We start from the raw sequence: 16319 nt of genomic DNA, 5'->3' as shown, positions 1-16319 counted from the left end.
GTTTAACATGATTGGTTGGGTACTATCAGACTGATTCTGACGTTCTTATTATCAAGGTGTTGATAAATAAGAATGGAGCAATTGGGGTATGCTCGTATAAGGACATGTTTAGTCCGAAGCACATAGAGATGTGAACCCACGGCTGATTGTATCAATGAACCATTGAGGGCCACACAATACTAGCTTTCTAGATCCCGTTGAGAAGTAAAAATAGTTCAATGTGTTTGAACGGCTTTATAACGGAGTTTATAAGCGTAAGAAAAATGGAAGTATGACTTCTATAATGGAGAAAATATTCAAAGTGTTGAACGACTTATAAATGAGTTTTATAAGTGTAAGGAAAAATAGAAGTATGACTTCTATGAGAGAAATGTAAATTTTGATTTATGGAAGTGTTCCTAAATTAAAATTTGGCCAAGAGAATAATGTAATTGAAAATTGTGATTTTCATAAACATTATTTGGACTAAATTAACATTATTCAAGTGTTGAATTAATTAAACACTAGTGGACCTAGTAGAGTCCAAATAATTAAATTAATTCAAGGTGTTGAATTAATAAATTATATTGAGTCTTGTAGAGCTCAATTTAAATTAATTATTTAACTAGTGGGACTTGGGTAAATTCAAGTAATGTTTAATAGTCTCAATATGTTTGAGATATTAAATTAGTCCCAGGTTTTTATTTTGATAAAAACCATTATATACATGCTTGGGGGGTGAGAGGTGGGATCTTTTGATAAAAACTTGCATGGCATGCACTTTTTCCTTTTGCTTTTTGCCCACCCAAGACCTGCATCTCATCTCCTCCCTCCTCCAAGCTAGATGGCCGAAACTAGCATCCAAAATTTTCTCCAATTTTTCTTCCTTTGTGTGTTCTTCAATTTGTTGGAGAAAACACCCACTTCTCTTTGAAAAATCCTCATGTTTTTCAGTGCAAAATATGAGGGGATCTTCCTAGTTAGTGGTGGGCCAATTTTTGAAGGAAAGGAAGGAAAGCTTGTAGATCTTCTTCCATTCAAGAGCTAAGGTTTTAAATCTTAGTTGGAGCCATACATCAACCTCAAGAGGTGGATATGTATACTTTCTTACACCCTATGAATGTCCATTGTGTGTATGTTTTGTATTGTTGCACATGAAAAGAGGGTGGCCGAAATTTTCACTTTAAAATTCGATTTGTGCTTCCCGTTGCGCTTCCGGCCACCGCCTAGCAGCATCGCTTACATGATTCCCTAGGTATCAAATGATAGTGCCTGCAAGAACCATTCAATTATGGTTAGCGTACAGTACGGTCCCTTCAACTCATATATCCCGACCGATTCGACAACCATTGGTTCATCGAGAGTTGTCAATGAATCGATACTATGTGTCATGTCGTAGTTGCATCGATGGTGCAATCTATGAAACACCTTTCATAATTACAACCATACTCTGGCCAGAGATTTCGATCTACATACACATGATAACACATAGGATATCCATACCCGAAGGCAAGCGGTGAATCCCCGACTACAATGCATCGACTCCTATGTGTTTCGACAGAACACCCAACATTGCCACCTGATGACCCCATGAGAGTCGGTAAACAAGTCAAAGTGTAATTCTAGCACATAGAGTCTCAATGTTGTCCCGGGTCATAAGGACTAATTCTGTACAACCATAAACCAGGACTTTTCCACTCGATAAGTGAGAACCACTTGGAAAGTCCTTTTATGGAGGGTTGTTCAGTGCACTCTACCAGGAGCACCTATCTGCATGTTCGGACATCACAATGTCCCCTACCAATGAAACATGGTACTCACATCGCAGATACTAGTCTCTAACTCGAGCGGCCTATATCCTTCTTAGTGGCGGCTGAATCGACTAGGAACCGTTTAGAATATACAGTATTACAAATATGAGTTTCATGATACTCATCATATGAGCATCTCATATTCTTCCTACTATTTGTATATTCAAGGGCTTTATCTATGCAGCTAGCATGGGTATACAGATAAAGATTCGCCAAAATAATAATTTAAAATATTATTAAAATAAAGACTGCTTATTCATAGAGTTTCATTGTGAACACTCGGCCAACACTTGGCTCGACGGGCACCTACTCTAACAATCTCCCACTTGCACTAGAGCCAACTACCCATATGCTTAAAACCCATTGATTCGCGATGCTTGTCGAACAATGGTCCAGGTAAAGGCTTAGCTAGTGGATCAACAACATAATATGCGGAGCCGACTTTGTCAATAGACACTACTCTTCTTTCCACAATCTCTCCGAGGATGTGGTACTTTCTCAATACGAGTTTGGATTTCTGATGAGACCTTGGCTCCTTTGCTTGAGCTATAGCTCCCGTGTTGTCACACAACACCGGGACAGGAGCAACTCCATTAGGAATGACGTCCAACTCTTGGATGAAATTCTTTATCCAAACAGCCTCTCTTGCTGCATCTGATGCAGCAATGTATACGGCCTCTGTGCTGGAATCCGCAGTATTGTCTTGCTTGGAACTCTTCCAAGAGACAGCAGCACCGTTGAGCATGAATACAAAACTAGAGGTTGTCTTCGAGTTATCGATATCGCTTTGGAAGCTAGTGTCGGTATAGTCTTCCAATTTCAGTTCTCCACCCCATAGACCAAGAACAACTTATTGGTCCTTCTCAACTGCTTGAGGATGTCTTTCACAGCTTTCAGGTGTGGAGACCAGGGTTCGATTGATATCTTTTCACTACACATAGTGAAAACGCCACGTCAGGACGTGTAGATATCATCCCATACATGATGTTACCAATTGCCGAAGCATACGGAATGCGTGTCATCGTCACTATCTCTGCATCAGTCTCAGGAGACAGACTTGGATAGGGACACGCCATGACACATTGGTAGATGTCCTCTCAAGGACGCATCCATCGAGAACCGCTTCACGATGGTATCATGTATGTGGACTGGGTGAGACCAAGCCATCTTTTCGATCTATCTCTATAGATCTGTATCCCAATACAAAAGATGCTTCTCCCAAGTCCTGCATCGAGAACTTACTCGTTAACCATATCTTAGTTGATTGCAACATTCCTACATCATTCCCAATGAGTAGAATGTTATCAACATATAACACCAGGAATGTCACAACACTCCCACTGACCTTCTTATACACATAGGGTCCCTCATGATTCTTAGTAAATCAAACTATTTGATTGTACTGTCGAATCTGAGGTTCCAACTCCTAGATGCCTGCTTTAGATCATAAATAGATCTCTGAAGTTTGCATACCATATGCTCACTTCCGATAGATGTAAACCCTTCAGGTTTAGACATGTAAATAACTTTCTTAAGATCCCCATTTAAGAAAGTTTGTCTTGACATCCATCTGCCATATCTCATAGTCATACTATGCAGCTATGGCTAATAAAATCCTTATGGACTTGAACATTGCGATTGGGAAAAGGTTTCCTCAAAGTCAACTCCTTGTCTTTGAGTACATCCTTTTGCCACCAATCGCGCCTTGAAGGTCAACACCTTCCCATCCTCCCCAAGTCCCTGTGGGAACAGTTCCCACAGGTGGATCCACAAGATCCTACACTTGGTTCGAATGCATGGAATTCAACTCAGATTCCATTTCTTCAAGTCACTTGGATGAATTGGCATCAGATAACGCTTCCTTGAAGGTCCATGGATCACATCCATGGTTAGGCTCATCATGGCCTTCTTCAAGAAGCTGACCATACCTCATAGGTGGTCTCGAGAGTCTCTCGGATCTTTTAGGAGCTTGTATCTCCTCTCTTGGCTCATCGGGTGTGGGTTCTATAATTGTGGGTTTCTCTCGAACCTCTTCGAGTTCTATCATCTGCCTTTTTCTATCCAATAGAAAATCCCTTTCCAAAAAGGTTGCATTCCTAGAAACAAACACTTTTGTTTCTTGGGGATGATAGAAATGATATCCAACTTAATTCCTTGGATATCCCACAAAGTAACATAAAATGGATCAACAATCCAATTTATCTCCCACTTACCTGCTTCACATAAGCAGGGCTCCCCATATTCTAAGATAAGAATATTTGGGAGGCTTACCCATCCATATCTCATATGGTATCTGCCTTTGAATGGACATTTAGTAGAATATCTTTTACTTTTAAGTTATAGAGATCGTTTTCAAGTTCTCAAGTACCAATTAAACATTCATTCTTGTAAATGTTGCAAACACCTTTGCTAAATAAACAAGAATATCCATTTTTATCACAATAGAAATGGAAACAATGTTTTACACCAAACAGGTACAAACAAAACATCTCTTAAAATTAACTTAAAGTATTGTTCAATAATAAGTAAACATCCTCAATAGCCTTGGCAGCAACTCTTGCTCCATTGCTCATTCTCAAGAAGGTCACACCTTCTTTAAGCTTCCTACTTCTTCCCATCACCTGTAACCCATTACAGAGATGTGAGTCACAACCGGTATCTAATACCCAAGAAGTAGAGTTAATTGAAATGTTTACTTCAATTTAGAACATACCATTTCCAGAACTCTTCTGGGCCAGATACTCCTTGCAATTTCGCCTCCAATGTCCAGGCTTCTTGCAGTGATGACATACATCACCAGTCTTGTCAGCCTTAACTGGTCTTGCTGTCTCAACGGGATTCGGAGATTGCCTCATCAAGGGCACGTTCTTCTTGGGACGTTGGAAAGAGCTCTTCTTTCCATTCTCATGTGGATCAATCTTCGTACCAGATGAAGAACCCACATAAAGAACCAACTTCTCTTTCTTGATGGTGGATTCAAACGTAACAAGCATGTTCACCAACTCCTCAAGGGTCGGTTCCATCTTGTTCATGTTGAAATTCACCACAAAAGGATCAAATGAGCTAGGCAGCGATAACAGCAACATGTCGGTGGTCAACTCCGAAGGCAGGATCAGATCCATGCCAACGAGCTTGTCCACGAGCCCGATCACCTTTAGGCCATGCTCATGGACCGAGGTCCCCTCTCGCATGCGCAAAGTGATCAGCTCCTTGACGGTAGCATGCCTAAGAGGACGCGTTTGCTCTCCAAAGAGCTCTTTGAGATGCAAATGAATGTCAGCAGCACTCTTTGCACCCTCAAAACGCCTCTGTAGCTCATCGTTCATAGAAGTCAGCATATAACACCTGGCTATCAAGTCATGGTCACACCATTCCTTGTAAGCCTGCAATTCCTCAGGATTGCAGTCAGTCGGAGCCTCAACAGGGGGCGACTGAGTTAGTGTATATGTTACCCTTTCCGAATTTAAGACTATTTTCAAATTTCTTAGCCAAGTGAGGTAATTAGGTCCAGTTAATATGTGTTTGTCGAGTATTATAGATATCGAATTGCGCATCGAAGACATTGTCGATTTGTACTGAAAAGTAAAAACAGATAAATGTTGATGACTATTTTAAATATTTAGTAAGATATGAAGTTTGGACTTATACTTCATAAATATTTGCTCCCACTGTTTTGACATCTTTCACTACCCTCTAGTGAAAACGGGAAACTCCTTTCCTCAGTAGGTACGTAAGGTCCAATTAGCGAATTATGATCCCGAATAATATCAGCCAATCACAAAACCTAAAAGGTAGTTTCCAATTGCATCACAATGCAACCCTTAACGTAAACTTTTGTCTCACGTTTGATTAGGACCCAATAATATGACGTCGTTCATCTTCACGTGTCAAGCCTTACCCATCGATGTTGAACCTTAATGGACGGTCGCCATGAGTTCCCTCAATAATATGAGCCGAAATCATGGGAGTTCCACGTAGTTCACATCACCATGTCAATGGATGTCACAGCTTTCCGGCACTCGAGGCTCCCCCAATAATATGAGCCGAGCCCGAGTACGGGTAGCGTTCATCATGCACCCATTGTCGATGGAAGACAAGGAAATTATAAACAAATTTATAATTCCCCTTTTCAGGCTTGATATTAATTTTGAATCTTATTCAAAATGAGGGTTTTTAATTTTGAAAGGTCTCATCATTAATTTTATTTTAAAAGCTCGCCATGTTTGATCGTATGTTTGTCGGATTCATGCAACTTTGTTATTATCATAATAATAACGCACATACTCATTATTTATAACATATCATGCATATATTATAAACAGTAAACAAACAAGGATGATCAATCGCCCCAATACTAACGGTCCGTGTGAGCTAAACACGGACCTAGGTCCAATCCTAGGGTAAATGCACGGGATGCAAATGCAACATTTACATAAGCTTCCAATATTTACATGTCTTCGATCTTCATAATCATCATGGCCACCATCTTCCAATCTTGATCATCCACTATACTAATATTTACAAATAAATATCCATGGCAAATAGGGATACATCTCATGGGGTGGGAACGGGCCATAAACCAAGCCCACTTGATAAATTGATAATTATTACAATCATTCAACACAAAATATCCTAGCATACACCTAGCAAATTGGGCTTGGGCTTTTGATCATCCTTAATGCATAATATCACATATCATACACCATCAATTAATTATCACAATAATTAATTGATCCAATATTATATATCTTGATCCAATCACTAACCGCCACGATAATAAACTAAATTAACAAAGTATACAAACACCTTTGTCTACTTTCAAATTAATTTATTTATAACCGAATTTCTTGTAAATCACCATTTACTATAAATAATTAAAGTCCAACTTAAATTATTTATTTCATGAGAAAAATTTGCAACTTTTGTAATTTTAAACTTAAGGGCCCAAAAACTCATTTTTCACCAAAAATATTTTGGCCCATTTAAAATCACAAACATGTTAGCCATCCAATGGCCCAACAACTCAAGGCCCATGACACTTTGATATTCCAAAACACTTTTGGAAACCCTAGCCGTCATCGCCGTCGCCGGAGCTCCGTCGCCGGATTCCGGCCAACTTACCAAAAAAATTTTTTTTTTTATTTAAAACAAGGGGTTGTTCGGGCAGCCCCTCGGGCTGCTCTAGCTGCCCGAAACGGGCAGCCCCTCGGGCAGCCCGAGCTGCCCGACACGGGCAGCAACATGCTGCCCGAAATCCCCATATTCATGCCTTGATTTCGTTGCAAAATTTTGTTCTCATGCGGTTAGAAATCAATCTCAATATAATATCTTGTAGTTGCTACACAAAATCGTAACCATAGCTCGGATACCACTTGAAAGCGGACCGGTTACGGTGGCCGGAAGCGCAACGGAAGCACAAAAATCGAATTTTAAAGTGAAAATTTCGGCCACCATCTTTTCATGTGCAACAAATACAAAAACATACACAAAATGACATTCATAGGGTGTAAGAAAGTATACCTATCAACCTCTTGAGGTTGATGTATGGCTCCAACTAAGATTTAAAAACCTTAGCTCTTGAATGGAAGAAGATCTACAAGCTTTCCTTCCTTTCCTTCAAAATTAGGCCCACCACTAACTAGGAAGATCCCCTCATATTTTGCACTAGAAAAACATGAGGATTTTTCAAAGAGAAGTGTGTGTTTTCTCCAACAAATTGAAGAACACAAAAGGAAGAAAAATTGGAGAGAATTTTGGATGCTAGTTTCGGCCATCTAGCTTGGAGGAGGGAGGAGAATGAGTTAATTGCATGTCTTGGTGTTGCAAAAAGCAAAAGTGAAAAAGTTGCATGCCATGCAATTTTTTATTCAAAAGTAATCTCCACCTCTTCACCTCCCAAGCATGTATATAATATGGTTTTTATCAAAATAAAAACCATGGACTAAATTTAAATATCTCAAACATATTTGAGACTAATTAAACATTACTTGAATTTACCCAAGTCCCACTAGTTAAATAATTAATTTAAATTGAGCTTTACAAGACTCAATATAATTTAATTAATTCAACACTTGAATTAATTTAATTATTTGGACTCTACTAGGTCCACTAGTGTTTAATTAATTCAACACTTGAATTAATTTAATTTAGTCCATAATAATGTTTATGAAAATCACAATTTTCAATTACATTATTCTCTTGGCCAAATTTTAATTTAGGAACACTTCCATAAATCAAAATTTACATTTCTCTCATAGAAGTCATACTTCTATTTTTCCTTACACTTATAAACTCATTTATAAGTCGTTCAACACTTTGAACTATTTTCTCCATTATAGAAGTCATACTTCCAATTTTTCTTACGCTTATAAACTCCTTTATAAGCCGTTCAACACATTGAACTATTTTTACTTCTCAACGGGATCTAGAAAGCTAGTACTTGTGTGGCCCTCAATGGTTCATTGATACAACTAGCCGTGGGTTCACATCTCTATGTGATTCGAACTAAACATGTCCTTATACGAGCATACCCCAATTGCTCCATTCTTATTTATCAACATCTTGATAATAAGAACGTCAGAACTCAAGTCTGATAGTACCCAACCAATCATGTTAAACGCCTAGCAGCATCGCTTACATGATTCCCTAGGTATCAAATGATAGTGCCTGCAAGAACCATTCAATTATGGTTAGCGTACAGTACGGTCCCTTCAACTCATATATCCCGACCGATTCGACAACCATTGGTTCATCGAGAGTTGTCAATGAATCGATAATATGTGTCATGTCGTAGTTGCATCGATGGTGCAATCTATGAAACACCTTTCATAATTACATCCATACTCTGGCCAGAGATTTCGATCTACATACACATGATAACACATAGGATATCCATACCCGAAGGCAAGCGGTGAATCCCCGACTACAATGCATCGACTCCTATGTGTTTCGACAGAACATCCAACCTTGCCACCTGATGACCCCATGAGAGTCGGTAAACAAGTCAAAGTGTAATTCTAGCACATAGAGTCTCAATGTTGTCCCGGGTCATAAGGACTAATTCTGTACAACCATAAACCAGGACTTTTCCACTCGATAAGTGAGAACCACTTGGAAAGTCCTTTTATGGAGGGTTGTTCAGTGCACTCTACCAGGAGCACCTATCTGCATGTTCGGACATCACAATGTCCCCTACCAATGAAACATGGTACTCACATCGCAGATACTAGTCTCTAACTCGAGCGGCCTATATCCTTCTTAGTGGCGGCTGAATCGACTAGGAACCGTTTAGAATATACAGTATTACAAATATGAGTTTCATGATACTCATCATATGAGCATCTCATATTCTTTCTACTATTTGTATATTCAAGGGCTTTATCTATGCAGCTAGCATGGGTATACAGATAAAGATTCGCCAAAATAATAATTTCAAATATTATTAAAATAAAGACTGCTTATTCATAGAGTTTCATTGTGAACACTCGGCCAACACTTGGCTCGACGGGCACCTACTCTAACAACACCGGCAGGAGTAGAGACTGACACTGTATCTATCAACGGAGTAGTAGCCATCTCATGCTCATCAACAAATACAACAGATACAAATGAATGAGATGCTCCTGTGTCTATCAGTATGCGTGCAGGATGATTAAAAATAAGACAGATACCTGCGATAACTCCGCCCGGTGCGTCTTGAACTTGATCCTGGGTTAAAGCATGAACTCGAGCCTGCTGTGGCCCTGAGAAACGCTGCTGTGCAGAACCTCTAGGCTGAGGATAGCTAGACTGCTGGAAAGACTGAGTCGGAACAAAAGGTCTAGTTGTTTGTCCTCCAAAACCCTGACCAAACTGAGGTTGCTGAAATTGTTGTCTTGCCGCATTCGGACATACTCTAGCATAATGTCCAACTTGCCCACAATATTACAAGATCCTTGAACTCCCGTACACTGAGTACTGAAATGCTTACCACCACAACGATCACAAAATACTCCAGCTGGGGACCCAACTGAGCTCCCACGCTGACTGCCGGAACTAGAAGAACTGCTACGAGTCTGTTTCTTGAACTGTTTTCCTTTGGCCTTAAAGTTTTTCTGTTTTGGTTGCTGATAAGGCTGCGAAGGCTGATACGGCAATAAAGATGGGTATAGTGGTGCACCCACTGGCATCGGCACATTACCTCCAAAACTCTAAGGAAAACCTGGTTGGGCTGACTGTGGTTCTGCCAAAAGTAGACTCGCTTCCACATTCTTGGCTTTCTCAACAGCATCGGCATAATTAACAGGTGCTCCAGCTATTACCAAAGTGCAAATGGTTCGATTCAATCCTTGCATAAAATGCGATAGCTTGTTCCGATCACTGCTAGCAACATGAGGAACATAGGCAAGAAGCGCTGAGAATTGAGAGGCATACTCCACAACAGTCATATTTCCCTGAGTCAATCTATTGAACTCAGCTTTCTTGGCCGAATAATAAGAAGGCGGTGAATACTCTCGAGTAAACTGAGCACAAAACACATCCCAAGTAACTCTTTCACCCGATTCCTTCAAAGCATCCTCAGTAGTTTCCCACCACAACTGAGCTCGGTCCTTTAATTGACAAATGGCCAACTTAAGCTGCAAATCAGGGGTGTACTCCAGCATATTGAACAAACGCTTCATACTCTTCAGCCACGCTATAGCTTTCTCACCATCTTCATTACCAAAGAATCGAGGAGGACGCATATTCTGAAATCGAGATATCTCAAGTTCCATTTCACCCACTCCTCTCGTCAACTGATCCACTTCCCGATCAACATTAACATTTCGTGCTTCACCCCGAGGACGACGACCTCGTCTTCCCCAGTCAGTCTCGTTCAGTCCTCTAACGTTAGGAGCTTCAGACTCCTGAACAACTTCCTTTCCTTTTCTACTCTTCCGCCCAGGTGCCATCTACAAGACACAGGTATTTAATCCACAGGCAGAAACAAATAATCGGTTGAGTATAAAAGCATAAACTTAAACAAATACACTCTAGTCATGCTGATACAATTAATTCAAAACATATAAACAAGTAAGAGCAAATAATCAAAACACATGCACAATCATTTTATTTGTGTCTAAACTCGAGTGTCCTAGACTCTAATTCGAGCGTATCCCAGTTACGCTCTGATACGAAACTGTCAGGGCCCGTGCTCTAATTAATATTTAATTACCAAACAACAAGGATTAATTAGTATAAACAGCGAAAACGACTTTAAAACGTTCATTTGGGCCTACAGAAATTTCGGCATGACCTCCCCGTAAGTAGGACATCCCAAAAATTTCAAAACACAACAACAGTAATATACGCTCGAAAATAACGTCAAGTTCACAACCAACCAAACAAATATCCTACAGCCGCACTGGCCAGGACTAGACACAACAAACCACAAATAAAATCCAAACCACATAAAGACATCACCATACAGCTACACAGGGCATCTCCCTGGCAAATGTATCAAACCAGTATAATATATAAATATCTGGGAACTCTGACACAAACCAACTGACTACTGGGTTCCACTCGCTGACGCTCCACCAGACACGTCAAAACCCCTGGAATGACCTGCTATGGCATCAAAAACAACCACAACATCAAAAGAAAACAGGGGTCGGACCCCAGTACGACAAACCAGTAAAATCACGACGCAAATAAAAGACATGTAATAATATCAAGTAAATGCAATGCTATGCGATGCATGAATGGTAACAATGGGATAACGGATACCGAATGGAGTCCAAACGAATAGCATCATCAACAGTAACAGTGGCCACCCGTGCCAGGAATGCAGCATCAAATCGCCGCTCGTCCATGCACGTAGCATCGGGAATGCGAGTAGCTAAGTCGCTCGTCCCTAGCTGTCATCTGGGAATGTGGCTAATCCTAATCCACTCGTCCCTCTGATGACTCAATATATCTCAACAGAATCAACATAAATAGCCGTCAAAGGAGGCAAGGCTCAATATGTTATGCCAATACAATTTATGCATGAATGCAACAATATAAACATTCAATGCACATCATAGCAAACAACATTCACCGAATATTCGTACACGCCAATATAACCGTCATAATGATATAGGTTTGAGCGTACCTCAATTGCAACTTACAATACCACAGATTCTTAAGGAATATCGAACAAACTCGTCCAACAACCAAACCTACAATATAAATTCGCTATACACTTCAATATAATGCATACCAAACGACTAAACCAAAATAAATCGGCTCGGTTAAAATTCGAAATCCGGACAGCTTATATAACCCTTGAACAATCTGAATTCAAGCTTGATACCTCAAGAAACGAAGCTAGAATGCACAACGGTAATTCGTAAAGGTGGCTCGCCGGAACAAGTCGCCGGAAATACTGTTCACGCCGGAAACCTAGCTGGAAATTAGGGGAAAAGCTCAATTCTACACTTATATAAACTAATACACCAAGAACAACCAAAATTCGAAGCCAAAAGCTTACCTAAACCGAATCGAAGCTTACACGTACTGTTGCTGGAAAAACAAGACCAATCGAGCTCAACACCTTCCGATTCATGGCAGGAAATACTCTAATAGAAGGAAAGAGGAGATTTCTAACCTACTGCGCTTAAAAACCGGCTGCTGGCGGCGCGACGGCACTGAAGCAGAAAGATGGAGAGAAACGACGGGCAAGCTGGGGAAGAGCCTACTGGATTTTGAGCGATCTGATTTCTGATTTCTGTCAATTGGGTTTGGGTATTTATTAACAAATGAAATGGGCTGGGCCATTAGTAATTGGGCCTCACATAACGACTTCGCTAAAGAACAAATCCGCAATGTTTCAAGCATCATCGGTTTTATGACAAGCTATAAAATGTGCCATCTTTGAGAATCTATCCACAACAACAAAAATAGAATCCCTCCCCTTCTTAGTCCTAGGCAACCCCAAAATAAAGTCCATACAAATGTAAATCCAATTTCTTTTTAAGAATAGCACGCAAAACTGTTCCCAAAGTTCTATTGACAACTTCAGTTTGTCCATCCTTTTGAGGATGACAAGTAGTAGAAAACAACAATTTTGTACCAAGTTTAGCCCATAAAGTCTTCCAAAAGTAACTCAAGAATTTAACATCGCGACCAGAAACAATATTCCTAGACATGCCATGCAACCTAACGACTTCTCTAAAGAACAAATCCGCAATGTTTGAAGCATCATCGGTTTTATGACAAGCTATAAAATGTGCCATCTTAGAGAATCTATCCACAACAATAAAAATAGAATCCCTCCCCTTCTTAGTCCTAGTCAACCCAAAAAAAAAGTCCATAGAAATGTCAATCCAAGTTCTATTTAAGAATAGCACGCAAAAGTGTTCCCAAAGTTCTATTGACAACTTCAGTTTGTCCATACGTTTGAGGATGACAAGTAGTAGAAAACAACAATTTTGTGCCAAGTTTAGCCCATAAAGTCTTCCAAAATGTGGGGACCCAGACGCTAATCAAGTTCTTTATCATAATTGGGACTAATTAATCAATTAAAACAGGGTCTAATAATTTTTTTTTTTAAAATGCGGAACGTAGTGAAATTAAAACATATATACATATCAGTATATAAAATACAAGTCCGGTATTACAACACATTTATGCAAACTAGGGTTTGACACTACTATCAAGTGTTCAACCCTATCTCTAGTCCAAGTCCGGTGCCACCACTCTAATCACGATCTCTCTTCATCTCCTGGACCCTGATCCTGTCCCACCTGTTGTCAAGTACACATACAGACAAGACAACAGCCGGATAAACCGGTCAGAATATACTCCCAGTATAAATCAACGAAACATGCAATCATATAAACAATATAAAGCATGTAATCAGGTAACAGATATATGTAACAAAGTCTGAAACATAATCAATATCAAACTGTCGACAATACTCGTAGCTACATCATTCAGACTAGACTCAATCCTAGTCTAGGGATCCCGATTCCAGAAGTTGGCATGCATATATCGACTAACAGTAATAGAAAAGACTCCAGTTCTATCAACGCCGATATGGTATCGATCAACAGTAATAGAAAAGACTCCAGTTCTATTCACATCGATACGGTATCGATTACCAGTAATAGAAGAAGCTATTATTCTATCCACATCAATATAGTACCGATTAACAGTAATAGAAGCAACTCTAATTCTATCCACATCGATATGACATCGATTAAGAGTAATAGAAGAGCTACTAATCTATCCACATCGATACAATACTGATTAACAGTAATAGAAAAAGCCACCATCCTATCCACATCGATAGCCAAACATCCAGTGACAGACTTTGGCACATCCGCCAATACACCATCTTATGACATCGTGCAATGTGCCCGTGGTGATCCCACCACTAACGGCACTTCTGTCATAAGATGACTCCTCTAATACCTGCTGTCTAAAATCAAGAGGACAAGTATATCAATCAACTCAATGCAAATATCAATGCAATAAATTAAAGTATGTGATTTAGGGAAACCCAAGTCTAAACTGACTCAAGTCGATCTCCCAATACCACATTGACTTATACCTTTCCTTCGTCGGTTTCTGGCTCAGTCGAAGTCCTGAACTCACAATCTGTCTGGTACTGACAATATCAATAATCTCATATCAATATACTAGTCAATTCCATAACAATCTGATCAATCTGGATTTAATTCAAAATCAATGGTATAACGGTACAATTTAATATCCCCGTCAATACCAATTCACCAGATAACAGTTACAATCTATAACTCATATCCCATACAATCCGTAATCCCGCCACAATTCAAATCTTTCCGGTATCAACCGATTATAATCAGAAATTCATAACAATTCCATAATCAGTCTATTTCTTAATCTGACTTCGATTCTATGATGTCTAACATGTCAAGAACATCATATATGAATCCTATTCCATTCTGACAATAGCATAATTTCAAAGCATGTCAAAACGTAGCAAAACTTACGTCCAGTTGTAGCCTACGTTCCTAGGAACTCAGTACCGAAGTCGGATTCAAAATCAGACGGACGGATTTCTCAGAAAAGACGTAAGGATTTCCCACTACTTTCCAGAGACTTTTCTCGACTCTTTTTTCGAAAATAATGAAGGAGAAACGAAGCTTGTTTCATATATATATTGCATGCAATCCGTACGTGTCTTCTCCAGAATTTCACTTATTTTAAGCGGCGCTCGAGCTGCCAAAAACTACCGCTCGGGCGCCGAACATTCTGTCCAAGTGTTCAGCTTGTCACGCCTTGGCGCTCGGGCGGTCAAAAACTACCGCCCTGGCGCCACACTTTCTGCCCGAGACATTTTCCTATTGAACATTAGCGCTCGGGCGGTCGTAATCTACCGCTCGGGCGCCACTACTTCTGTCCAAAACTTACACAAGTTATATGAACTCTTATTTCGTGTCCCGATTAATCCTTTCGTAATCATATCAAATTATAAATCAATAATTACCGATTACTAGGATTAAATTTCCGGGCATTACACAAAAGTAACTCAAGAATTTAACATCGCGACCAGAAACAATAGCCCTAGGCATGCCATGCAACCTAACGACTTCTCTAAAGAACAAATCCGCAATGTTTGAAGCATCATCGGTTTTATGACAAGCTATAAAATGTGCCATCTTAGAGAATCTATCCACAACAACAAAAATAGAATCCCTCCTCTTCTTAGTCCAAGGCAACCCCAAAATAAAGTCCACAGAAATGTCAATCCAAGTTCTATTGAAGAATAGCACGCAAAAGTGTTCTCAAAGTTCAATTGACAACTTCAGTTTGTCCATCCGTTTGAGGATGACAAGTAGTAGAAAACAACAATTTTGTGCCAAGTTTAGCCCATAAAGTCTTCCAAAAGTAACTCAAGAATTTAACATCACGACCAGAAACAATAGTCCTAGGCATGCCATGCAACCTAACGACTTCTCTAAAGAACAAATCCGCAATGTTTGAAGCATCATCGGTTTTATGACAAGCTATAAATTGTGCCATCTTAGAGAATCTATCCACAACAACAAAAATAGAATCCCTCCCATTCTTAGTCCTAGGGAACCCCAAAATAAAGTCCATACAAATGTCAATCCAAGTTCTATTTAAGAATAGCACGCAAAAGTGTTCCCAAAGTTCTATTGACAACTTCAGTTTGTCCATCCGTTTGAGGTTGACAAGTAGTAGAAAACAACAATTTTGTGCCAAGTTTAGCCCATAAAGTCTTCCAAAAGTAACTCAAGAATTTAACATCACGACCAGAAACAATAGTCCTAGGCATGCCATGCAACCTAACGACTTCTCTAAAGAACAAATCCGCAATGTTTGAAGCATCATCGGTTTTATGACAAGCTATAAATTGTGCCATCTTAGAGAATCTATCCACAACAACAAAAATAGAATCCCTCCCATTCTTAGTCCTAGGCAACCCCAAAATAAAGTACATAGAAATGTCAATCCAAGTTCTATTTAAGAATAGCACGCAAAAGTGTTCCCAAAGTTCTATTGACAACTTCAGTTTGT

At 39.7% G+C, this 16319-nt stretch overlaps 1 protein-coding gene across 1 annotated transcript; it reads right to left on the bottom strand.

Annotated features, from left to right (window-relative positions):
- Positions 1-9979: 9979 nt before the first annotated feature.
- On the bottom strand, positions 9980-12515 carry LOC140821559 (uncharacterized). The gene is made up of 2 exons (XM_073182066.1): positions 11538-12515; positions 9980-11375 (listed from the first exon to the last, which is right to left on the bottom strand). Exon 2 carries the CDS (start codon positions 10718-10720, stop codon positions 9980-9982), a length of 741 nt encoding a protein of 246 aa, XP_073038167.1. The 5' UTR covers positions 10721-11375; positions 11538-12515.
- Positions 12516-16319: the final 3804 nt, after the last annotated feature.

Source organism: Primulina eburnea, unplaced genomic scaffold (genome assembly GCF_022965805.1).
Source record: "Primulina eburnea isolate SZY01 unplaced genomic scaffold, ASM2296580v1 ctg631, whole genome shotgun sequence".
NCBI lineage: Eukaryota > Viridiplantae > Streptophyta > Magnoliopsida > Lamiales > Gesneriaceae > Primulina > Primulina eburnea.
This window is presented reverse-complemented; position numbering and strand designations above follow the sequence as displayed.

What these genes read in the sequence shown, in the direction of transcription:
- LOC140821559 (XM_073182066.1), bottom strand. Translation starts at nt 10,720, where the DNA reads ATGGCACCTGGGCGGAAGAGTAGAAAAGGAAAGGAAGTTGTTCAGGAG.